At 42.6% G+C, this 24921-nt stretch overlaps 1 protein-coding gene across 1 annotated transcript in view; it reads left to right on the forward strand.

The window, feature by feature from the left end:
* The window catches only part of arid3c (AT rich interactive domain 3C (BRIGHT-like)), a 58747-nt gene extending 34883 nt beyond the window's left edge, over positions 1-23864 (forward strand). Inside the window, exons 5-9 of the mRNA XM_034692579.1 lie at positions 8903-9086; positions 11708-11952; positions 16007-16273; positions 20207-20296; positions 23631-23864. Coding sequence (XP_034548470.1) covers positions 8903-9086; positions 11708-11952; positions 16007-16273; positions 20207-20296; positions 23631-23794 — 950 coding nt within the window. The 3' untranslated portion in view covers positions 23795-23864. The remainder of the gene's footprint in view (positions 1-8902; positions 9087-11707; positions 11953-16006; positions 16274-20206; positions 20297-23630) is intronic.
* Positions 23865-24921: the final 1057 nt, after the last annotated feature.

The raw sequence follows: 24921 nt of genomic DNA on the forward strand, positions 1-24921 counted from the left end.
TGTTGGAGAGATCGATCCCTGTGACCATAAATATTCCTCTTTATGTCCCCGTCCTTTATTCCTCTTTAAAGAAGGAAACAGAGCTGCTGCAGGAAGCTGTTCACAATCATAGTTCAGAGCTTTAAGTGGTCAACAGTATGTGCCAGTACTCACCTTAAGATGATACTCTACATTTCTACAATTGATAAAGAAAGACGTGTATTGATAGACAAGGATTCTCTGCATCCAGCACCGTACAGACGGCAGGCTCATGTTAATGTGGCGATAGTCTCCGACGTAAACACACAAGTAAGCATGACACCTGAGGAGAGTTCCTCGAGCGCCACATAGTGCATCATGGGAAATGTATTATAAGAGGTATTCAGAATCACCTAGAGAAACTGTACCATGAAGAGGACAGGAGAGGGTAAGAATCCCGTACTTCACACCGGAACGCTCCAGCCCACTTAAAGCTAGGGTTGGTAATCTCGGAAAACCAGCATGAATTTGAATGTAGCTTTTCCTCATGACTCCGTCTAACCCCTCCCCTCCTCCCTCGGAGCTCCTCCAAAACGACGCCCCCCCGCTCACATGCACGAGCGCCGCTGATTCTCGCACATATGATTGTGACTGATTCAAAACCGGTCCTCACCAAAACATTCTCATAGTGAAAGTTAAAAACACAAACAAACATGGCTGCTGTTAGCACTCACAACTGTCATGCTAGCATTATCCAGTTGTACTGGTGACACGATATCAGGAGAAAAGTTATAACACATATATAATACTGTAACAGCTCTACTGTTTGTTAAACATGTTCAGTGTAGATGTTCTTAATTCCTACAGTGTTGACGGTCAGTGAAGGCATCAGGAGAGGTGTAGAGTGGGAGAGAGGAGAGACAAGAGGAGAAGTTCTTCATTCATTCAAACATTGATTGTTGTTTTGTTGGTTGGCGTGATCACGGCCGACAGTGACCGGTTAATAAAGCTCAACGTGTTCACGAATCGGCTCGTCATCCCTACAGCGTCCGGACGGACGCTACAGTACATCTACATTTTCTGTAGGACTTACTGAACGTCATTAATTATTCTGCTTGTTGGTGAGAGCTTTTTAGACTCTGATCTGGACTACAGTCCTGAGCAAAGCACCTCATCAGGTCAGAGGGGACAGGCCCGAGGTCGAGTGAGAGGGGCAGTAAATAGAGTCAGGGGAAGTAGAGGCAGGAGACGGGGACTCGGAGGAGTGCACGCCGGGGAAATGTACACGCAGGAGGAGGGCAGAACGGCTGGACGGGATTTGATTGGTTTAAATTTTGGGGAGCCAAAAAACGGTGATTGGTTGGTGTTTTCCCAGGTTTACTCTGGCTGTAGATAGCAGCTTTTTTTCACTCTTTTTTAGGAACACATCATGTAATGATTACCATCAGGACATAAAGATCATTTTAACCAGTATGACAAAAAGTGGATCTAAATCTGATTACCAACCCCAGCTTTAAAGCACGGGTCATGTTGGAGTGCAGAGCAGTTAAATCTATGAATGTTGGTAAACTTAAAGCTCCTGTGAGGAACAATCAAGCGGCAACCTCCGGTCTTATGAAGCCCATGCGGAAGTGTTCTAAACTGCAGTTCACAGAGCGTCCACTAGAGGCTGGCTGCAGAAACCACATACACACCCATTCAAAGTAAGGTTCAGAAAAAGATTTAGGTCTTAATAGATCATTCCTCTATCAGCACACACTGTACGGGGCTGGACTTTTTTATATAACTGTTTATTTTTGAAGATGTTAAACTTACAAATTTTGCCCAAATAAGGGCGTGGCTGACTTGATTGACAGGCGGGAACACTGTAGCTGTTAGCGAGGAGGCTAAAGGCCCGCCTCTTTACCTCAGACTTGTGGCGGTTGGAAAACCAGGTGTTTAAGTGTGGACCCATAAGCACAACTAGAGGCAGATGAAGCAGTTGAGTAAATGTATTGAAAGGAAAAAAGGGTGGAGGGATGGGATCATGGGTTCAAGGTGTGAGGAGGGTTACAAATGGGTGTGAAATTTCCGGTAAATTTCTAGAAAGCTTCTGGTAGATTTCCATGGGAAGTTAAGCTGGGGTTGGTAATCAGATTTAGATCCACTTTTTGTCATACTGGTTAAAATGATCTTTATGTCCTGATGGCAATCATTACATGATGTGTTCTTAAAAAAGAGTGAAAAAAACCTGCTATCTACAGCCGGAGTAAACCTGGGAAAACACCAACCAATCACCGTTTTTTGGCTCCCCAAATTTTAAACCAATCAAATCTCGTCCTGTCGTTCTGCCCTCCTCCTGCGCGTACATTTCCCCGGCGTGCACTCCTCCGAGTCCCCGTCTCCTGCCTCTACTTCCCCTGACTCTATTTACTGCCCCTCTCGCTCGTCCTCGGGCCTGTCCCTTCTGACCTGATGAGGTGCTTTGCTCAGGACTGTAGTCCGGATCAGAGTCTAAAAAGCTCTCACCAACAAGCAGAATAATTAATGACGTTCAGTAAGTCCTACAGAAAATATATATTTATTGTAGCGTCCGTCCGGACGCTGTAGTGATGACGAGCCGATTCGTGAACACGTCGAGTTTTAATAACCGGTCACTGTCGGCTGTGATCACGACAACCAACAAAACAACAATCAATGTTTGAATGAATGAAGAACTTCTCCTCTTGTCTCTCCTCTCTCCAGCTCACACACTCTACACCTCTCCTGATGCCTTCACTGACTGGAACACTGTAGGAATTAAGAACATCTACACTGAACAGGTTTAACAAACAGTAGATCTGTTACAGTATTATATATGTGTTATAACTTTTCTCCTGATATCGTGTCACCGGTACAACTGGATAATGCTAGCATGATAGTTGTGAGTACTAACAGCAGCCATGTTTGTTTGTGTTTTTAACTTTAACTATGAGAATGTTTTGGTGAGGACCGGTTTTGAATCAGTCACCATCATATGGTCGAGAATCAGCAGCGCTCGTGCATGTGAGCGGGGGGGCGTCGTTTTGGAGGAGCTCTGAGGGAGGAGGGGAGGGGTTAGACGGAGTCATGAGGAAAAGCTACATTCAAATTCATGCTGGTTTACCGAGACTACCAACCCTAGCTTTAAGCTGGGGAATTTTGAAAATATTCCAAATTGGAAACTTTCCATGGTAATTGATGGTAATCTAATGGAAAGGTATCATATCCAAGCATAGATATTTGTTTTGTTATAAGCAGACATCCATCCAAATTAACACAATTAAAGCAGATTTATTTGTAAGTAGAACTTTATCAATACATTCTCGTTAATTCCCATGGAAAGTTTCTAACTTTGAAAATTCCCGGGAATTTTGCAAGCCTATCCGAGGAGAGGTAAAGGCTGAAGACATGAGGGCTTGGGAAGGAGGAGGCTGGTGAGTGAATCCAGGGAGAGAGTGTGGCAGCGTGGCAGAGATTGGGCGGTAGCACTGGGGGGCTCTTGGAGGCACTGGAAGAATGGAGGACAGCAGAGTTAGTCACTGGTAAAAACACACAAAGCTGGAAAACTTGAACAATTGAAAATTCACGAGAGAACTCTAGAGAACAGGCTGAAATGCCACATCAGATGCAGGAATAATCTGGCACTGGAGAGGCCTGCAGCAGGGCTTAATTGCAGGTGGTGATTGCAGTAATCTGGTGCAGGTGTGAAGATGCAAGGTAGAGCCACCCAATCTCTGTGAGGAAGACAGAGAGAGACTCCACACATGATACAAACTTGCCAAAAATGACAACTTAAAAGCCAAAAACAAATTTCCATCGCCACAAGACTAGCTCGTCAGAAGTTTGGTTGAGTTCAACATTTCCAATATGGCACCCGCCGATGATCAGCTTCAAAACAGCGCTTCAGAAACAGATGGGTGACAACACGGAGACTACGTGGGAACGATCAGTTTGTGTTGATGATGGTGCCCCCTGTGGACAAAGCTCTCCTCTCTTTGCTGATCTTGTTTTCTGAGCAAAACTCTCCTTCTGTTGTCTCTAACAGTCAGACGTAACTCTCACTGTCAGTCTGCTGGTATAAATAACACCGACCCACTCCATGGCAGCAGATCCACATCTGATCAATAAGCGTATAAAGACAGCCACATCAGTCACTGTTGCTCTGGTTGGCTTTTGTCAGTCATCAGGATACATTTCAGTCTGTTTCATAACCAGATAAAAACTCCTCACTGTGGCTTTAACTTCAGTCTGTTATCAGAGTGTGACCTGAACCATCATCTGAATCAAGCTGTGACTGTTCCCAGCTTTAACCACCTGATAATGATCAATGTCAAACTCTTCGGATGTGTCGTGCTGTCAGCAAAGTGACTTCCCGGTGGAGCCCTGCGTGTCAAACTGACGGCGCGGTGGTTAAAGGCTGTCATGTTGTTAAAGACGAGGACATGTTCAGAAACATGCCTCAGTCATTTCACAGCCAGCTCACATCAAACCCTCAGATGAACACTGTTTTTAGGAAATGTGTGTTAAGCTGTTTTTTCATCAGATTTCAGGCTGGCTCGTTTCAGGAGATCCTTTTTATCTGTTTGTAGCTGATCGTTGATATCTTGAGTTAAAGGGTCAATGAGGAGAAGTAATCTTCATCCTGTTATCAGCTCAGAGGTGCAAAGTGAACACATCAGGATGAAACCAAGCGAGGAGATCATTAAAATCCTCCTCCCTCTCCTCCTCCATCTCCTCTTTAACATCATCCTCCTCCTCTTCCTCCTCCTTCTCGTCGTTATGATCCATGAACTGATGAGACAGTTAGTGCTGACAAAAGGCTGCACCTATTTCTTTATTCCTCTTCTCTTTTACAGAATCACACATACGCACGCATGCACGCACGCACGCACACGCACGCGCACACACAAACACACACACACACACACACACACACACAGTATTGAAAGCACATATGTCTTGTTTTTAGAGGATGTCTGTGCAACACAAAGGCTGCAGACTGTATCAGTCTCAGCTGTGAGGGTGCCCAAACTGAAATAATAGTTTTATAGATCAGCAGTGGTCTGTTTATCATAGAGATAATGATGAAGGAGGAGGAGGAGGAGGAGGAGGAGGAGGAGGAGGAGGAGGAGGAGGAGGAGGAGGGGGAGGAGGAGCACAGATTATGTGTCTGCTGTAGGACTTTGGTCAATGGAAAGTCAGTGTATTAGTTTAAATAAGAGGGTCAGAATGTGTGAAGTTTTCTGGTTTTGGGTACATGCTGCAGCAGGTTTGGTCTACACGCTGCAGCAGGTTTAGTCTACACACTGCAGCAGGTTTGGTCTACACGTTGCAGCAGGTTTGGTCTACACACTGCAGCAGGTTTGGTCTACACGCAGCAGCAGGTTTGGTCTAACTGTGCAGCAGGTTTGGTCTACACGTTGCAGCAGGTTTGGTCTACATGCTGCAGCAGGTTTGGTCTACACGCTGCAGCAGGTTTGGTCTACACACTGCAGCAGGTTTGGTCTACACGCTGCAGCAGGTTTGGTGTACATGCTGCAGCAGGTTTGGTCTACACGCTGCAGCAGGTTTGGTCTACACGCTGCAGCAGGTTTAGTCTACACACTGCAGCAGGTTTGGTCTACACGTTGCAGCAGGTTTGGTCTACACACTGCAGCAGGTTTGGTCTACACGCAGCAGCAGGTTTGGTCTAACTGTGCAGCAGGTTTGGTCTACACGCTGCAGCAGGTTTGGTCTACACGCTGCAGCAGGTTTGGTCTACACGCTGCAGCAGGTTTGGTCTACATGCTGCAGCAGGTTTGGTCTACATTCCGCAGCAGGTTTGGTCTACACGTTGCAGCAGGTTTGGTCTACACGGTGCAGCAGGTTTGGTCTACACACTGCAGCAGGTTTGGTCTACATGCTGCAGCAGGTTTGGTCTACACGCCGCAGCAGGTTTGGTCTACCCGGTGCAGCAGGTTTGGTCTACACGGTACAGCAGGTTTGGTCTACATGCTGCAGCAGGTTTGGTCTACATTCTGCAGCAGGTTTGGTCTACGCGGTGCAGAAGGTTTGGTCTACACGGTACAGCAGGTTTGGTCTACATGCCGCAGGAGGTTTGGTCTACGCGGTGCAGCAGGTTTGGTCTACACGCTGCAGCAGGTTTGGTCTACAGGTTGAAGCAGGTTTGGTCTACACGCTGCAGCAGGTTTGCTCTACATGCTGCAGCAGGTTTGGTCTACATGCTGCAGCAGGTTTGGTGTACACACTGCAGCAGGTTTGGTCTACACGCTGTAGCAGGTTTGGTCTACACAGTGCAGCAGGTTTGGTCTACACGCTGCAGCACGATTGGTCTACATGCTGCAGCAGGTGTGGTCTACATGTTGCAGCAGGTTTGGTTTACACGCTGCAGCAGGTTTGGTCTTCATGCTGCAGCAGGTTTGGTGTACACGCTGCAGCAGGTTTGGTGTACACGCTGCAGCAGGTTTGGTGTAGGCACTGCAGCAGGTTTGGTCTACACGCTGTAGCAGGTTTGGTCTACACAGTGCAGCAGGTTTGGTCTAAAAGCTGCAGCACGATTGGTCTACATGCTGCATCAGGTTTGGTCTACATGTTGCAGCAGGTTTGGTTTACACGCTGCAGCAGGTTTGGTCTTCATGCTGCAGCAGGTTTGGTGTATACGCTGCAGCAGGTTTGGTCTACACGCTGCAGCAGGTTTGGTCTCCACGCTGCAGCAGGTTTGGTCTGCACGCTGCAGCAGGTTTGGTCTACATGCTGGAGCAGGTTTGGTCTACACAGTGCAGCAGGTTTGGTGTACATGCTGCAACAGGTTTGGTGTACACGCTGCAGCAGGTTTGGTGTACACGCTGCAGCAGGTTTGGTCTATATACTGCAGCAGGTTTGGTCTACATGCTGCAGCAGGTTTGGTCTACACAGTGCGGCAGGTTTGGTCTACACAGTGCAGCAGGTTTGGTCTACACAGTGCAGCAGGTTTGGTCTACATGCCGCAGGAGGTTTGGTCTACGCGGTGCAGCAGGTTTGGTCTACACGCTGCAGCAGGTTTGGTCTACACAGTGCAGCAGGTTTGGTCTACACAGTGCAGCAGGTTTAGTCTACACAGTGCAGCAGGTTTGGTCTACACAGTGCAGCAGGTTTGCTCTACATGCTGCAGCAGGTTTGGTCTATATGCTGCAGCAGGTTTGGTCTACACGCTGCAGCAGGTTTGGTCTACACAGTGCAGCAGGTTTGGTCTACACAGTGCAGCAGGTTTAGTCTACACAGTGCAGCAGGTTTGGTCTACACAGTGCAGCAGGTTTGGTCTACATGCTGCAGCAGGTTTGGGTACACGTTGCAGCAGGTTTGCTCTACACACTGCAGCAGGTTTGGTCTACACGCTGCAGCAGGTTTGGTGTACACACTGCAGCAGGTTTGGTGTACACACTGCAGCAGGTTTGGTGTACACACTGCAGCAGGTTTGGTCTACACACTGCAGCAGGTTTGGTGTACACACTGCAGCAGGTTTGGTCTACACGCTGCAGCAGGTTTGGTCTACATGCTGCAGCAGGTTTGGTCTACACGCTGCAGCAGGTTTGGTCTACACGCTGCAGCAGGTTTGGTCCATACGCTGCAGCAGGTTTGATCCAAGTGTTGTAGCTGTCTAGTCTTTCAGGGGCGAGTCCTAGTTTCAAATGTTTTAAATGTTTCCGTCCCTGTAGAGTTTCAAGTCTTTGATGGGCGAGTCCCAGATCAGTCTCAAGTCTTTTAGGGTCAAGTCCCAGTCCAGTCTGAGGTCACTTTAAAGTGCAACTTAATTGCGACTCTTTCTCCCCTCCTTTCTTCCTCCTCTCCTGTCCCCATCATCCACTCCTTCTCTCCTACTCCTCTCCTTCTCTCCTCTTCCCTTCCTCCTCTCCTCCACGTCTCCTCCTTACCTTCTCTCCTTCCCTTCTCATCCACCTCTCCTCCTCAGCTCCTCTCCTTCCCCTCTTCATCTTTTCACATCTCCTCCTCCTCTCCTTCTCTCCTCTCCCTCTCCTCTTCACCTCTCTTCCTCTCCTCCTTATCTTCATCCAGTAGTAGTTTTCTCTCAGACTCTTGTACGTGTGAGGATGGGCCTTTGCTCTTCGTCTACCTCTCCTCTCCTCTCCTTCCCCTCCCCCTCCTCCTCCTGTCTTCATTGTTTCTCCTCAGCAGCAGTTTTCTCTCAGTCTCTCGTAGACGTGAGGATCAATCTTTAGTTTTAATAGTGTCTCATCTGTTCAGGTGCCAGTGCAGCAGAATGAAGCCGTAATTACTGCCTTTAATTGATGACTTTTTACCTCCTCAGACCGTACCTCACCCCCCCTCACTGTATGGGCCCTCTGCTGCTGTTTGCACTATATTTCTGCACTTATTGATCTCTATTATGGTAAATCCAATGGGCACAATGGAACTCTATCAGCAAAATGCAGGTTAATTATCTCAGGGTCAAAGACGTGTTCACAAAGAGCCGCTTTAAACAGAAAGGAGGAGGAGGAGGAGGAGGAGGAGGAGGAATCAGAGAGGTGTTATTCTGCTAATCAGAGGGAGGCTGGCCATCACTCAGGACACTTCAAACACCCTGACTGTCTGATCCTAAACTTTCAGTATCACTCTTTTATTTCAGTGTGTGTGTGTGTGTGTGTGTGTGTGTGTGTGTGTGTGTGTGAGGAGCAGCTCTAAAGTTTGTCCCCTCACACTCTCTCAGTATTTTCATGTTAAACTCTGATCCTGTGTCAGAGCTGTCAGAACTGTCAGACGTCTGCGTCCTGCAGATAAATTGTGTGTGTGTGTGCGTGTGCGTGTGTGTGTGTGTGTGTGTGTGTGTGTGTGTGTGTGTGTGTGTGTGTGTGTGTGTGTGTGTGTGTGTGTGTGTGTAGCGGAGGTGTATTGATGGAGGAACACAGTTAATGGGATTGATTGTGGATATTGTGTTTGCTTTCTGCAGGGACTCCGGTGAATCGGATTCCTATCATGGCCAAGCAGGTGCTGGATCTGTACACGCTCTACAAGCTGGTGACTGAAAAAGGAGGCTTAGTTGAAGTCATCAATAAGAAAATATGGAGAGAGATCACCAAAGGCCTCCACCTGCCCACCTCCATCACCAGCGCCGCCTTCACCCTCAGAACACAGTGAGACCTCAGACACTTCAGCTGTGGTTACAATGTGATGTTTCTATATCAGAGGCTGATTACAGGTGCAGAGAGCAGTGAGTCCTCACAGTGATTAATCTGATAACAATATCTGTGCTCTGTGTGAAGAACTCTCTCTCTACAGGTATATGAAACACCTGTATTAAAGCTGGGGTTGGTAGTCAGATTTAGATCCACTTTTTGTTATACTGGTTAAAATGATCTTTATGTCCTGATGGTAATCAATACATAATGTGTTCTTAAAAAAGAGTGAAAAAAAGCTGCTATCTACAGCCGGAGTAAACCTGGGAAAACACCAACCAATCCCTGCCATCAGGAGCCAAATGATGAAACCAATCAAATCCTGTCCTGCCGTTCTGCCCGCCTCCTGCAGAGCGTACATTTCATGTTTGTTTTTGTTTTTCACTTTCACTATGAGAATGTTTTGGTGTTGTCTTACCGCTGAGTGAGACATGAGTTGACGTAGTGCAAAACACAAACCATGTGCTGAGGACCGGTTTGGAATCAGTCACAATCATATGGTGGTGAATCAGCGGCGCTCATGCATGTGAGCAGGGGCGTCGATTTGGAGGAGCTCGGAGGGGAGGAGGGGAGGGGTTAGATGGAGTCCTGAGGAAATGCTACATTCAAATTCATGCTAGTTATCCATGAATACTAACCCTAGCTTTAATGAACAACATTGAAAATGATTTTATCACGATACATTATTTCATATCAGTCGGTATTGATAATTATCACGATACACATCAAATCATGATTTCATTTGTTTGTTAGTTTGTATCTGGATTTCGTTTTCTGAATAAGCTTCTTGAATCCATCATTTCTGACGGTGCTAACAGGAAGTAGGACTTTAATGTAAGATGAGTTTGTTGTGAAGTTTTAGTTTGTAGATTCTTATTTTTCTCAGGTTGAGATCATTTGCATAATTTAATTTAAATGTACAACTACTATATGTCTTACTGTATTCTGTGTATCAGTTTAAAGAGTGATGTTTTGAGTTGTGCTCTCTCCTTTAAGATTACAAAGGGTTACGGGCAGAGTGATTGGCTGTTCAATGCAGTCTCATTAGCGCCCCCCCTTTCCAGTGGTTTGGGGGGTTTAACTACTGGTTTATTTATATCTAATTTTTATTGATTATATTTATATTGACAATACAGGTATATGAAGGACGTACCTGTATTCATGAATTACTATTTCTACAGGTATATGAAGTACCTGTACCTGTATTAATGAGGTACTCTCTCTACAGATATATGAAGTACATGTACCTGTATTAATGAGGTTCTCTCTCTACAGGTATATGAAGTAACTGTACCTGTATCAATGAAGTACTCTCTCCTCAGGTATATGAAGTACCTGTATTAATAAGGTACTCTCTCTACAGGTATATGAAATACCTGTACCTGTATTAATGAGGTACTCTCTCCACAGATATATGAAGTACCTGTACCTTTATTAATGAGGTACTCTCTCTACAGATATATGAAGTACCTGTACCTGTATTAATGAGGTACTCTCTCCACAGGTTTATGAAGTACCTGTACCTGTATTAATGAGGTACTCTCTCCACAGGTATATGAAGTACCTGTACCTGTATTAATGAGGTACTCTCTCTACAGATATATGAAGTACCTGTACCTGTATTAATGAGGTACTCTCTCCACAGGTTTATGAAGTTCCTGTATTAATGAGGTACTCTCTCCACAGGTATATGAAGTACCTGTACCTGTATTAATGAGGTACTCTCTCCACAGGTATATGAAGTACCTGTACCTGTATTAATGAGGTACTCTCTCCACAGGTTTATGAAGTACCTGTACCTGTATTAATGAGGTACTCTCTCCACAGGTATATGAAGTACCTGTACCTGTATTAATGAGGTACTCTCTCTACAGATATATGAAGTACCTGTACCTGTATTAATGAGGTACTCTCTCCACAGGTATATGAAGTACCTGTACCTGTATTAATGAGGTACTCTCTCCACAGGTATATGAAGTACCTGTACCTGTATTAATGAGGTACTCTCTCTACAGATATATGAAGTACCTGTACCTGTATTAATGAGGTACTCTCTCTACAGATATATGAAGTACCTGTACCTGTATTAATGAGGTACTCTCTCTACAGATATATGAAGTACCTGTACCTGTATTAATGAGGTTCTCTCTCTACAGGTATATGAAGTACCTGTACCTGTATTAATGAGGTACTCTCTCTACAGATATATGAAGTACCTGTACCTGTATTAATGAGGTACTCTCTCTACAGATATATGAAGTACCTGTACCTGTATTAATGAGGTTCTCTCTCTACAGGTATATGAAGTACCTGTACCTGTATTAATGAGGTACTCTCTCTACAGATATATGAAGTACCTGTACCTGTATTAATGAGGTACTCTCTCTACAGGTATATGAAGTACCTGTACCTGTATTAATGAGGTACTCTCTCTACAAGTATATGAAGTACCTGTACCTGTATTAATGAGGTACTCTCTCTACAGGTATATGAAGTACCTGTACCTGTATTAATGAGATTCTCTCTCTACAGGTATATGAAGTACCTTTACCTGTATTAATGAGGTACTCTCTCCACAGGTATATGAAGTACCTGTACCCCTATGAATGTGAGAAGCAGGGGTTGTCCTCTCCAGGTGAGCTTCAGGCAGCTATCGACAGTAACCGGCGTGAGGGCCGTCGTCAGAGCTACGGGTCCGCCATCTTTAATTACTCTCCTGTGGGCACTCCCACCCTGCTGTCCCCTCAAAAGATACACCTGTCCCACCTGTCCATGCCCCCACACAACAGCAGCCACATGGCCCAGGTGCCTGTCATCAAGAAAGGTAAGACAGGGTGTCGAACACAACTGTTCAGTTCATATATTTCCAAAGAGTAGTGGTGTCATTATTTCACCTCACATCTGCAGCAGGAAGCAGGAAGCAGGAAGACGCTGTGACGGCTTAACTACGGTGTGCCAAAAGGGACAAAACAGCATGGATTTTAAAAAAGGAGCTTAGTGTAAATAGTCTATGGCCTGCAGGAAGAGGTTGCTTATGGTGTAATACCAAAGTCTGCCATTAGAAACATTCAAACATTTAGTTAATACAAACAATAAGTCTCTTATTTTATGGTGCTGGTTTATTTTAATGATTGAGCCTGGTTTGAGTCCCAGCACCCCCTCTCTACTCCCCACATGTCCCGTCCCTCTGCAGCTGTCAACCAGTAAGGATGAAAATGCCCCAAAAATAACTTCACAGCACAGATATGACTGTGACTGTTACACAGCTGGTAAAATATAACCACATGAACTAAACAGAACATGTCATCACCTCACAGTCAGTGTGAGCTGATCACGGAGAATATGACTGATCAGTGTGTATTTTAGGACAGAGGGGCTGATTTCAGCGGACTGACCCTTTAACAGAATCTATAATAATAATACTAATACTAATACTACTACTACTACTACTACTACTACTAATAATAATAATAATAATAATGATAATAATAATATAATATATAATAATAAAATTATTATTAATAATAATAATAAGAAGAAGAAGAAGAAGAAGAAGAAGAAGAAGAAGAATCGCAGAAAAAATAATAACAACGAAAAATAAATAAATGGATAAATAAATGGATAAATAAATGGATAAATAATAATAAAAAAATGTTAATAATAATAACAACTGTGATAATAATAATGTTAATAATAACTGTAATAATGATAACATTAATAAATATTTACCATTATGATTATACCACTACTACTAAAATGTATTATAATAATATTAATGATACTAAAAATTAAAATCATTATTATAATAGTAATAATAAAAGTAATAATAATAATAATAATAATAATGATAATAATAATAATAATAATAATAATAATAATAATAATAATAATAATAATATTATCATCACAGTTTGTTAGTATTATTTTTAACATAATTATTATTCATATTATTACTATAATTATCATTATTGTTACGGTTATCATTATTGTTATTACTAAAGCTATTATTATTTTTATTATTATTATCATTATTTTTGTTTTTAATATTTTGACTTTTCCTTTTATAGTTATTATTATTATTATTATTATTATTATTGTTATCATTATTATTAATAATATTATTAAAGTTACTATAATTATAATTTGTTTTACTATTATTACTTCTAGTGTTATTATTATCATTATTATTGTATTACTATTATTATTATTATTATTAATATTATTATTATTATTTTTGTAGTCATCATTAGTATTATCATTATTATTTTGTATTATTATTATTACTTCTGTTATTATTATTATTATTTTATAATTATAATTACTTATTATCATTATTATTATTATTATTATTATTATTATTATTATTATTATTGCAGTCATCATTAGTATTATCATTATATTTTTGTAATTACTATTATTACTTCTATTATTATTTTTATTATTATTATTGCAGTTATTATTATTATCACTATTACAGTAATTATTATCATTATCATTATTATTTTTAAATTTTTACTATGTTTATTTTTGCTAGTTTTAGTAGTTGTAGTTGTTGTAGTAGTAGTAATTATGATGATGAAACTCAGTCTGCTGAGGAGTTAATAATAATAACTGAGATCAGATGAACAGACTCTAAATAAATCTGACTCATGGAGGAAACATTTCACGTGATGTTTCATCATCACTCCACCACCTAGGAGGAAGTTAGCGTGTTAGCATGTCGGAAACATGTTTCACAATAAGAACCACATTTCTGTCAAAGTCCACACCGCAAAGAGGAACCATGCTCACTTCCTCTTTTCTGCACCAACACCACCAGCCTGAGATTACACATTCAAAGTAAACATTCAGTATGTTTGTACCATGGTTATCATCCATGCTCTCTGACTGGCTGACAGGCCATGTGGTGTCAGGGTTATTTACCATCAAAAAACAATATCCAACATACAATGTGGAAGCTGTTAGTCAAACATTCAGAGACATTCAGGTCTGTGAGGACAAGATAGAGATAATCCAAAGACAAAATAAACTCTGACTGCTGGAATATGGGATTTACATTTTCATTTGACTGCCTGTTTGTTGTTTATCTCTGTAAATCTGTACTAACACATGACACTCTGTGATCATAAAGAACATATATCTTTGTTTGATGGTGATTTACTAAGCTCTCCTGATCATTGGATACTGAATCAGTTTTTAGATTCAGTCTGACCTGTTCATACAGTTCATACTACGGTGGAGAGTGAGGCTAACCGATCTGCTCAAACAGACTTCACCAGGAGACACGTGCTGCTCATTCAGAAACACAGGAAACAATGGAAACAAGCTGCAAATGAAGTGTTCTGCAGAAACAGCAATGCACTGCAATTACATCAACAATGTAAATCCAGAAACAAACAAACACATGCAAGAGATTAACACTGCAGCAGACGGAGGGGGCAGTTTATCAGTTACATGACTTGATATGACTTTACTGATGAGAAACTACGTTTGAATAGAAAGTGTCATGGTTTGACTTCAGGGAGTAACGCTGATGTTACAGTTACTGCAGGGCTAATTTAGTTCTGCAGCTAAAGGCGTTTTTCGACCAGAGGAACTTTACCCCTGAACTACGTGCGTTTTGACCGGTGGACTCAGGGTCTAAATTTAGTTCAGGGGTAGATAATCTCCCCACTGAAAAGCCCCTACTAGGGGGGTAGTACTTTTCATAGGTCCCGGGACATTCAGGGGGCAGGGCCTGCAAAGCTGAAAGTGTCTGATTGGTAGATTAACCTCAGTGTTTTTATTCCGCCCTCCGTCCACAATAACATCACACACATCTGTGATTCACTTGATTTCTCTTTCTTTCATTAGTTTTGATTTGTTCTATCTTTTTTGTATGTGTGTGTACTTTTCAAAAGAAGAAGCTGTGATTCTCTTGATTTAGCAGCTTGTAACAGTTGTCTTCTCTCAGCCCACCGTGAATGAGTCTCTCCCGGTGTTATGGTTTTAAAAGTAACCCTGTAAACTGGAAACCTTCAGCTGAACGTGTCAGTGTTTGTGGAGTTTACACAGCTGTTGAAACACAGAGGGAGTTCCTGGGAATGCAAACTAGTTTAGTTTTTATTAAGATTTCAAAATATCCTCATCAGATATTTAATAATGGTCTAAAGACGTTTATGAGGGATGCATCCGGCTGAAAGTCTCCAGTTAACAGGGTCGCTGTTTAAACCAAAACACCGGTCGATCTCTGCCACGGCTTTTTGAGTTCAAAAGGATTTTAAAGGCGTGTTGAAACGTCTTTGCTACTCGCGCTTATCTCCTCTCACGTGTTGATTCAGTGAATCCATCTGTGATGAAATATAGCACCATCTAAAACAGAGCCAGCTGAGTCTCTTCATGCTAACAGGCTAACTGTTGTGTTGCTCATAATGATACCTGTCTGTCTGTCTGTCTGCTTCTATGGTGTCATCTGTGATGAATGTCATTCCTCTTTGTTTTACTGCCCTCTACTGGTCTGGTGGTGTAGTGCATTTACTTTTATTTCCTCCATACGTCACTGGCCTGATTTGCACAATCTACCCGGGACTTCAGCCCACGGTCGAAATGCATACAACAATGGGGGAACAGGAACCTTTTAGTTTAGGGTAAAGTAGTTCTGGGGGCTAAAAGACTAAGACCCCAGAACTCTTGGTCCAAATGCACCTAAACACACACTCTGTGTTGAGAGCCTGACGGCTAGCACAGTCTGCTAACAGTACGGCTAGCTCTGTGGTTAACTGGAAGTTGTAGCTAACTAAAGCCAGGTGATGGATCTGGATGAGCAGCATGTGTCTCCTGATGAAGTTCTTAAAGACAGTCAGCCTGATTCAGTGACTGATATCTCCCCCCTCCCCCAGAGGAGCCCATGATCTCCAGCTGTCTGCCCGGACGCATCGCCCTCCCCATGTCGCCCAATGGTCACCGAGCAGCGGCGGCAGCTCAAGCGGCGGCAGTGCAGGCGGCGGCTCTAGAGCAGCTGAGGGAGAAGCTTGAGGGTGGAGAGCCACCACAGAAGAAGATGATGATGATGGAGGAGCAGCAGAGGATGATGCAGCATGCTCTGCAGCAGAACCTGCTGGCCATGGCCTCCACCCTGCCTCTGAACATCAAACTACACAACAGAGGTCAGATGTCACACATGGGGGGGGGTTAACCTCACACACTCTAAATGATCTTTGTGCCCTGTCCCTGATTATCAGTGTCTTTAATTCTGTCAACAGATCTCATCAACAGACCTGACACTACGGTTCCACTCACTGATTTCTGAGCTCACAGATGTTTGTGTGATGCGTCTGTATGAGCTAACAGGAATCTTTGAATGCAGGTTATTTCACATGGAAAGACCTGGTGGAGCATGGTCAGGTGTCAGAGATCAAACTGGTGTATTGTTTAGGGTTGCAGAGGGGTGGAAAAATCACGGTAAATTTCTGGAAAGTTTCCGGTAAATTTCCATGGGAAGTTAAGCTGGGGAATTTTTGAAATATTCCAAATTGGAAACTTTCAATGGGAATTCACTGGACATGTATGGGCATTTGTGGGAATTTACTGGAAGTGTATGGGAATTAACTGGAATTTTATTGGAATTTATGGTAATTAATGGGAATTAACTGAAAATGTATGAGAATTTGTGAGAATTAACTGGAAGTGTATGGGAATTAACTGGAATTTTATTGGAAATGTATGGGAATTAATGGGAATTAACTGGAAATGTATGGGAATTTATGCGAATTAAGTAGGAATTGAGGGTAATTTAATGGAAATTCATTTGTATGAATACATTTATACGTGATATTTGTAAACATTAGTACCATACATCAAATTTGTTAAATATATTACCACATAATATCATCCAAACTTCTTCACTTTGTGTAGTCCACAGACTCAAATGTGTGGCTTCAATAGTCCTGTGCTCTGGGCTCAAAGGTGTGGTCCAGGATTCTAGAAATCATGTGTGCTTCATGTGATGGAGGAATGCACAGTGCATGTAGGGGGCGTGGTCTCAGTAGCCCTGCAGTAAGCAGTGTGCTAAGTGCATGTGATTGAGGAATAGCATAGATATTCAACTGTACTTGAAATCTGGTTGTTTTAGTCAGGATTATGCTAAAATATATTTTCCCCCAACTATATTTAAGTTCACTATTAAGAGCCAACCTTATTCCTGTTAATTCCCATGGAAAGTTTCCAACTTTGAAAATTCCAGGAATTTTGCAACCCTAGTACTGTTTGAGTCCAAAGCATAAATATCTCTAAACCTAACACTGTTGGTTTTAGACTTTTTGATGATGAATGCTTAAATGTAGATGGAAACAAATGAACTTCCTGTTTAAACTCTCTGAGCGTCCTCGAACAGTCAGACGGATCTGATAGAATCTGTTATTATTACTCATGTCTGAGTGTAATAATGTGTCTGCTATCAGACTGTGATCACAGTGTGTGTGTGTGTGTGTGTGTGTGTGTGTGTGTGTGTGTGTGTGTGTGTGTGTGTGTGTGTGTTTGTGTGTGTGTTTGTGTCTCAGCCACTAATAGTCACATAGTTCATCATATCTCTGGTGTCATTTAAAGCTCACAGATGTTATAAAGCAGGCTGCAGCTCGTCATGAGTAAAAATGTGTGTGCGTGTGCAGGCGGCGTGGCGATGACACGCCATCAGTCACATGACTCTTAATGATGGCGGCTAAAGAAGAGTGAGAGCGCTGTGAGCGGAGTCTGATATCACTCTGTCTGCATCACCGCATGCTCAGATTAGTCCTAATAACAGCTCTGTCACCTGATGGAAACACACGCACACGCACACACGCACACACACACACACACACACACACACACACACACACACACACACACACACACACACACACACACACACACACACACACATAAGATGACTGTTTTCCACACCTGTGTGATCACCTGTAATCATGGTCTCATATTTGAATCACAGCATACAGAGAGTGGTGGTTAAGGAATCACTGTCTCTCCTCTGTGTGGCCTCAAAGAGCTGAGTTCAGACACAATATCAAAACAGAGCAGCACCCTCCAGGGTCCAAAAATGAAGCCAATTTACAAAAACCTGCAGTTCCTCCAGTGTCCACTAGAGTGTGTCTCCTGCAGTGAGTCAGTCCCCATAGAGCCCCATGTTAAAATGTTACAGCAGAAATAAACTTGTTTACAGCCTGGTACAGAAACAGTTTGGGTCTCTATAGCTCATTTCTCTCTGCATGACAACTGTACGGCTGAATTTATAAACAACTCACCTGATTACAGCAGGTTATTACCCAGCTGCGTTCAATACTTGATTCTGATTGGCTGAAACCCCATAACAATAGAAACAAACACCAGGGAGAACCTGATCACACACGTCATATCAAATCAATCTGCAGAGAGGAGAACAGAATGGAACAGATCAAAGGAGGATAGAATGGAACAGATCAAAGCAGAATAGAGTTAAATGAAACGGATAAATGCAGAATAGAATGGAGTGGAATGGAACAGATCAAAGGAGGATAGAATGGAATGGAACAGATCAAAGCGGAATAGAACAGAAAAGAACAGTTTAAAGCAGAATAGAGTTGAATGAAACGGATACAAGCAGAATAGAATGGAATGAAACAGATCAAGGCAGGATAGAATGGAATGGAACAGATCAAGGCAGGATAGAGTTGAATGAAACAGTTTAAAGCAGAGTAGAGTTGAATGAAATGGATCAAAGCAGAATGGAATGGAATGGAACAGATCAAAGTAGAATAGAACAGAACGGAACAGATCAAAGCAGAATAGAATGGAATGGAACAGATCAAAGCAGAATAGAATGGAATGGAATGGAACAGATCAAAGGAGGATAGAATGGAATGGAACAGATCAAAGCAGAATAGAACAGAACAGTTTAAAGCAGAATAGAGTTGAATGAAACGGATACAAGCAGAATAGAATGGAATGGAACAGAGCAAAGCAGAATAGAATGGAATGGAACAGATCAAGGCAGGATAGAGTTCAATGAAATGGATCAAAGCAGAATAGAGTTCAATGAAATGGATCAAAGCAGAATAGAATGGAATGGAACAGAGCAAACAGAATAGAACAGAATGGAACAGATGAAGCAGGATAGAATGGAATGGAAAAGATCAAATCAGTTAGCTTCTTTTCATGCAGTCAGTAAGGTAGTCAGGCTATGTCTTCAGCTAAACAGTAACAGACTGTGTTTATAAAGCTCTGTCTCTTGTCCTCTGACTGCTCAAAGCTATAATACACTACACACCACATTCACACACTGACGGTAGAGCCTGCTTCACCCTGGGACCATCAGTGTAAGCTAATCACCAAGTGTTTGAACCAGGATGTCATTACATTGGATTGTGTTGCTCCTGCTTTTGCCCTCCATACAGGCTGTTTTACCTGCAGACAGGACTGACTGGGAACACATCCTGGTCTTTACACATGACTCTACGTGGCTACTCAGCTCTGTTCTGTTACCAGCTGTTGAATTACTGAAGGTTGTTCTTTTTTAAGGGTGGCGCAGTGTTTGTGCGTTTGTGTGTGTGTGTGTGTGTGTGTGTGTGTGTGTGTGTGTGTGTGTGGGTGTGGGTGTGGGTGTGTGTGTGTGTAAAAGGGACTATGATGTACCGTGTCACTGTTATCCTGATGATGCTCTGATTCATGTAAACATGGAAAGATCACACAGAAGTGTTACTGTCTCTGAGACGATAACTGTGTGTCCGGCTGTGTGATATTTCTGTGTGAGCATGTGTGTGTGTGTGTGTGTGTGTGTGTGTGTGTCTTAACCACCACTTTTATTCTCTGTACTTCTCCAGCTGTGCAGTATTCTTCTATAAGTGACCTGTCTGTGTGTAACGTCTCTGACAGCTCTTTCTCCTCATCCTGTCACTGTGAGTGTGTGTGTGTGTGTGTGTGTGTGTGTGTGTGTGTGTGTGTGTGTGTGTGTGTGTCTGACAGCTCTTTCTCCTCGTCCTGTCACTCTGCAGACTCTCACCGATCCTGGTCCTTGTGTTCCCGCTCTAAATGCTCATATCGAGTTTTCCTCTCTGCTCCTCTCCTGACAGATGATAGACAAGAGGCCGCATTGAACCTGTCTACCAGCGGCATTAGCAGCATCAACATGTCAATAGAAATAAATGGAGTTGTCTACACAGGTAAATAGAGGGGCCGTTTGCTGATGTAATTGCAGGCAGGAAATTCAATAAGTTATAGCAGCACCCCGGTGCTTAGTCCTCCTCGCAATTTGATGTCTTTGCTATAAAATCCATCGTAATGAAGTGGCAGTCCAATAGAGTTAAAAAAGTTAAATATCTCAAAATTGGGCCTGTGGAGCCCAGGTCGATGAGGCTTATTGTCTTATATGTGTGTGTGTGAGAGAGCGTGTGTGTGTGTGTGGAGGTAATTACTGCCTCTGCTTTAACACAGACCTTTGAGTCGGGGTGTAAGCCTGCTGACCATCACTTCATATCAGAGTCTGTCTGAGCGAGTTGATCCAGTTCATCCTGATACGCACTCATTTTAACACACACACACACAGAATTCTGCCGAGGAGGACAGCTTATTATCTTTATGTATCATACTTTATTCAAATGTGTGTTTGTCTTAATGTCAGGATGGTTTTTGTTCTGAGTTTTAGCTCAGGCGGGTTCAGTCGAAGTCACGGCACTGTAATCCTAGTTTATCTTAGAGGCTTTACAAAGTGCACGTCAGCATACTGACAGAGACACAATAACATGGTTCATCACAGAGCAGACAACAGTGTGCGTTTAAATAGACAGATGATAGTGTCAGAAAATAAAGTGCAAGACGTGATATTTTATAAACCTGTAAATGATTAATCAACATTTTACTGGACGTATTTTGTGAGAATGGAAACATTTTTTTTCATAAATCTCTAGCCTCATAGCACAATTGCCTAAGGAATATTTTATAAGTTTTTTAGAAAAAAAGAAAAGAAGAATTTTTCAAAATCCAAATTTTCTTCATACTGTAACCGTATAAAGAACTGACCAGATTTATGACCAAGTTTCTTAAAACAGAAATGACACAACAAGAGCTACATAACAAATAAAAGAGACATTGGCAAATCCTGCAGAAAATATGCCATGACTCAGGCATTTTTACCCTTACATACAGTACATCATTACATTTATTTACACTTTCCCTTACATTTCCACCTGAGGATCTGTGTGCATTTTCACAATGTCTATTAATGAGGGACGTTGTACTGGTGGGCCTCCCGTGGTAGTACTGGCTTCATTCCCCGCACATAGTCATTGGTACTTTACTGAATTTTCTCCTCCGGATAAATAAAGTATTTATGATTCTGCCGTCTTGTATTTGATGCCAAAAAAGTCAAATAGATGACTTAGGCAGAGAGTAATCATAATGAGTGTAACATGCACTCTGATTGGCTGAGGATATAGCCACTAAGGCACAGTGAATCAGCAGCATTAGGAGAGTAGAGTCAGGTAGATTTCACAATTTGGCCAAAGTATGACTCAGGCAATTATGTTATGAGGCTAACGAAATGTTGATGAAACTGTTTTTCTCAAACTCAATAACTGCAGAATATTTTCACCTTTTCACTCCAAACTCACCAAACACAGTGAGTAGCACGTGTCTGCAGACCCAGAGGCTGCACACTCAGGACCACACTTGAAGAACCAGCCTCCATTGTATCGCCAAGGTCCGAGTTTCTGTGTCACACAAGGGTCTCAGATACGCTGTCCTGAAACTGCAGCCTCTGGCTCTGCAGACACATGATGTTGAACACATCGTGATTCTGTGGGTTCCTCTCTCAGTCAAAGCTGATCACCAGGACGTTTTTTTTGTAAATGTTAGGTTAAGAAAAGATTATTAGCTGATCTTCATGCAAATATCTCTTTATAGAGAGCAGTGGTGGACAAAGTACACAGCTTCATTACTTAAGTCAAAGTATAGATCCTCCTGGTCAAATATTACTCCAATACAAGTGAAAGTTGCTCTGTCAGATTATTACTTGAGTTTAAGTACAGAAGTACTTACTTTGAAAAAATACTGAAGTATTCAAAGTACTTTGTAAAAAATCTCAAGTCAAGTCAAATATACATAGGAGTACATTCTGTTACATCATGTTTATTTAGAAACCATTACTTGAAATCTCTAAAAACTATACCATGGAATAAAAACAGACACTAAGTTACTCCAAGCACAGACACCTTAGTTTGAAATGTTCATCTGGAGTTAAACAAACATTATGTAGCTCAACACGCTCTCTCAGGTTGGACAGTGAATGTTTGTTTGTTTGGGCAGAGTGGGAAACAGGGAGAACATTTAGAACCATACGTATCATTCTTCATTTTAAAAACCTCTAACACGGGCTGAAGATATGACCATGAGTGATCAGGTGGAGAATTATAGCCATCATTACCACCTCTACATGAACTGCCTGATCTGAGTGATGCTCTGTGTTTGATATACAGGTACGACTAAACCACTGAGACAAACAGAACTACACAAACACAGTTTACTGTCTTAGGATCAGATTTCAGAAAAGAGAAGGACATTCATGAGCTGACTTCAAAGATAAAGTAGAGAGTAACTAGAGCACTGATGGAAATGTAGTGGAGTCAAAAGTACAATAATTGTCTTCTGAATGTAGTGGAGTCAAAGTAATAAGTGCCCCAAAAAATAATACTCAAGTAAAGTACAGATACTCAAAACATGTACTTAAGTACAGTACTCAAGTAAATGTACTCTGTTACTGTCCACCACTGATAGAGAGTAAGAAATCCTCCTCAGATTAACCACCATGGGAGCCAGGATGTCATTTCCCTGAATTGCGTTTCTCCTGCTTTTGCTCTCCATACAGACGTTTTTTCAGGAATGTTTAGCTGGAAATGACGAGACTCAGATTAAAACTGACACGTCTTTATGACCTACGAAGGTAACCGGAGCGTCAGAGAGAAAAGTGGCCCTTTGTTAACCAGATGCAGCAGTCATCTGGTTAACATGGGCCACTGTGATTGGCTATTTGCCTTGTCAGAGGCAGTACTCATGTTACATCAACCATTCGGGCTGTGACAAAGAAAGACTTCTGACACCTGTTTCGTAGGACAGGAAGCAATACGAGGTCCTGCTTAGATTTATCAGCACTGTCATCGTGCCTCTCTCTCTTCATCCTCCATCAGCTGACACTAACAGAACATCAGAGCAACAGAACCATGATCATGGCTGTAGAGGATCCCACAGAGTCGTCTCCTGCAGGGTAGAGCTGCAGTGTTCTAAGAGGACATGTTGGTCCTCTGTGTCCTGTCTTCATGTTACCCTGATGGAGCTGCTTCCAAAGAACACGTTATCTAGACTGCCTTTAAAATCAGTACAGACTCAGATATGACTCCGCCTCTGCGTCAGCATGTATCCTTATAGACCAACATATCTCTCTGCTGCTCCATGTGAGATCCTAGCACACTCTGACCTCTGACCTCTGACCTCTGACCTCCTCAGGTGTGCTGTTCTCGGGTCAGGCGGCGGTGGCGGCGATGACGGGACACCGCGGGAGACACGGCAGCTGTCACACTCAGGAAAAGAGCTGTCCTTCTCAGTTCCAGCCCTCCTCCTCCTCCTCTTCATCCTCCTCCTCTTCACTCCACAGAAACTCCTCCCCCTAAGCTTCCTCCCCCCTCCCCCCTCTTCACGTCACCCCCTCACCCGTCCAGCAGGGAGGAGGACTGCAGCTGGTCTCCTCTCCATCCATTCATGTCCCTGTAGCTGTAAACCAAACCCTGCTGTGTGTTTGAGGACGTTTGTGTGTCCATGTTGTGTTTCAGTCCTCAAACACGTCTGTTCACTTGAACACTCTCCCTGTGTTTGATCCAAAGACAAGTCTGATTCTCCAGCAGGCTCAGAGACAGACCTCAGACTCAAACAGCTCACGCCAAAGAAGAAGAACCAAGCTTCAGCACCAGACCGCCAAATCAGAGCCAGAATACAGAGACACAAAGAGACTAGGAGACAAAGAAACTAAGAGACACAAAAAGACAAATGACAAGAATACAAAAAGACAAGGAGACCAAGAGAGACAAAGTGACAATGATTCAAAGAGACAAGGAGACACAGAGACTATGAGACAAGAAGAGACAATTGACAAAGAGACAAGGAGACCAAGAGACACAAAGAGACAAGGAGGCCAAGGACACATAAAGACCAAAATACAAAGTGACAAGGAGACATGAACACCAAAGGAAAGAGTGACAAGGAGACGTAGAGATCAGGAGACAAGAAGAGACAAATAACAAAGAGACAAGGAGACGATGATACAAAGAGACAAAGAGACAAAGAGACAAAAAGAGACAAATGACAAGGATACAAATAGACAAGAAGACAAAGACATTAGGGGACATGGGGACCGGAAGATACAAGTAGCCAAATAGAAAAGTAGACAAAGAGACAAAAGGAGACCAAGAAACACAAAGAGACAAGAAGACAAAGATACAAATTACAAGTAGACAAGGGGGCAAAGACATAAATAGACAATAAGAGACCAGGTCACAAGGACACAAAGAGACGAGGAGACAAGGACACAGAAAGACAAGGAGACATAGAAATTAGGGGACAAGGGGACAGGAAGATACATGTAACCAAAGAGACACAAATAGACACCAAGAGACAATGAGACAAAGAGAGAGTCACAATACAGAGACTCAAAGAGACACTGAGACAGATTGATAAGGAGACAAGGAGACGAAGCAACAAGGAGGCAAAGAGACAAGGAGACAAAGTGACACTGGGACAAAGC

The sequence above is a fragment of the Notolabrus celidotus genome, chromosome 9, assembly GCF_009762535.1.
Source record: "Notolabrus celidotus isolate fNotCel1 chromosome 9, fNotCel1.pri, whole genome shotgun sequence".
NCBI lineage: Eukaryota > Metazoa > Chordata > Actinopteri > Labriformes > Labridae > Notolabrus > Notolabrus celidotus.